The 1,923-nt window shown below is 38.1% G+C and overlaps 1 protein-coding gene across 1 annotated transcript in view; it reads right to left on the reverse strand.

Annotated features, from left to right (window-relative positions):
- Positions 1 to 1,923, reverse strand: part of tesmin (testis expressed metallothionein like protein) — a 44,637-nt gene that overhangs the window by 1,674 nt on the left and 41,040 nt on the right. Inside the window, exon 10 of the mRNA XM_025002659.2 lies at positions 754 to 857. Within this exon, the coding sequence (XP_024858427.2) occupies positions 754 to 857 (104 nt within the window). The remainder of the gene's footprint in view (positions 1 to 753; positions 858 to 1,923) is intronic.

Here is a 1,923-nt window from a genome sequence, read left to right on the forward strand (position 1 = left end):
AAAACACCGGGCCGCACAGAAAGCCGCTGCCGTAAAGCATGTCGCAAACCCACACGTAAAGCAGCGTCATGTCGCAAAACGGAGGTTCTTCGCAAAATAGTTATTTTTTCTTATTATTTATCACTTATATAAACTGAATGTATGCAAAGTGTCAACACTAATACATTTGTCGTAGCCTACGTTATGAAATATTTACATGAATCATTGATACAATTATGATAGAAACGATAGAGACGATAGAAGAAAATATATCATGATAGACACTTTTCTATCGTCCCCACGATATGTATCGTTATATTGCCCAGCACTATTTGCAATAATATAATATAATACTCTACAGCAAATGAAAATGATAACCTGTGAAACATATGAATTTAGAAATATTCAGATGTTAAGAAAAAATTAAGAAAAACTTGCATTGACATTTTTTTTTAGTCAACTTATTAACTACAGTGACTAATCACTGCAGTCCCATCCATCTATCCATGCATTTATGTATCCATCCATCCATTTACCCATCCATCCATCCATCCATCCATCCATCCATCCATCCATCCATCCATCCATCCATCCATCCATCCATCCATCCATCCATCCATCCATCCTTCCGATTACCATTCCATTATTGAACTACTCATTCACTTATCCATCCACCCAACCAACCAATAAATGGTTTTGGCATCATATCAAAGTTGTGATGCTTATTTTTACATTTAAAATACTGTGTATTACTGTTATAGTCAACAGACTTACTTTTCATTCCTTTGTCCGGTCATCTTTTTGGCTCCCATCTTTGAGCTGTCATCACAATTCCAACAGCCAACACATTTACAGCTGGAACTACACATGATGCTGGCCTGCATGGATACAGCATTGTTAAAATCTGTGGAAACTTGCTCAAAACTAACAACCATACATAAAGAGCTTACATTCCTGCAGTACTACTATTATTAGTAGGTATAATGTGTCATGACAGATCATTAAAAATAACCTGAACAAGTACAGTGCTTTCTACTATATTTGATGTATTTCCTTGTTGGTAAAAAAGGGAGCAAATAAAATGGATCAGACCCAAATAATTTTAGCATAAACCAAACTAATTGTTTATTCAGTTTAGTTGTGATGAAGCCATCAGAGCACATGCGCACGTTTCATTCAATGTAAGGCTGCAGAAAAAACAGTTCCTATAATTTACAACACCTCTGTGAAAATATCAATGCAGGACCTGCAGAGTTGAAGTTACCCCTGGAAAGAGGAATCTAAATAGATTGGTACAATTTTATGATAACTGCTGTCCTTGTGACTTTTTGCTTTAGCTTTACCATCCACAGCAGCATCCATCATGACTCTGGGATCATCAGAGTCAAACTCCAACAAGTTGGGTTGAATTCCTTGAAGCTTGAACTCTCACTCTGCCGGATCATTTTGTTCACCTGAGTTGTATTCCTCAGGGTAAAATTTCAACAGACTCAGTAAAGATGCTTCAAAATTGATGTTGGAATCTGCCAAAATTTGCTAGTCTGCTTTAGTGTTTACCAATTCCAGCGAATCACCATGAGCCTTGCTGCCTAGTGTGACCTTTTTACCCAAATACAAATCATATGCCTCTTAAGTACATAAACTGTCTGTAAAGGTGGCATCTTACTGGACTGCGACTAGGTGAACAGTATTCATAAGGAAGTCCCACAATTTCACTGGGTTCTCAACCTCCTTGTGTAAGTCACATATGAGTTTAGTCTTGTCATGAGTCATCACAAAGTCAACATAAGTGTCTCCAACCCGCCTCAACAATGCTAGAGTTGCACAGGAGCTCGATTTTGACAGAAAACCATCCATCCATCCATCCATCCATCCATCCATCCATCCATCCATCCATCCATCCATCCATCCATCCATCCATCCATCCATCCATCCATCCATCCA

Source organism: Kryptolebias marmoratus, linkage group LG11 (genome assembly GCF_001649575.2).
Source record: "Kryptolebias marmoratus isolate JLee-2015 linkage group LG11, ASM164957v2, whole genome shotgun sequence".
Lineage (NCBI taxonomy): Eukaryota > Metazoa > Chordata > Actinopteri > Cyprinodontiformes > Rivulidae > Kryptolebias > Kryptolebias marmoratus.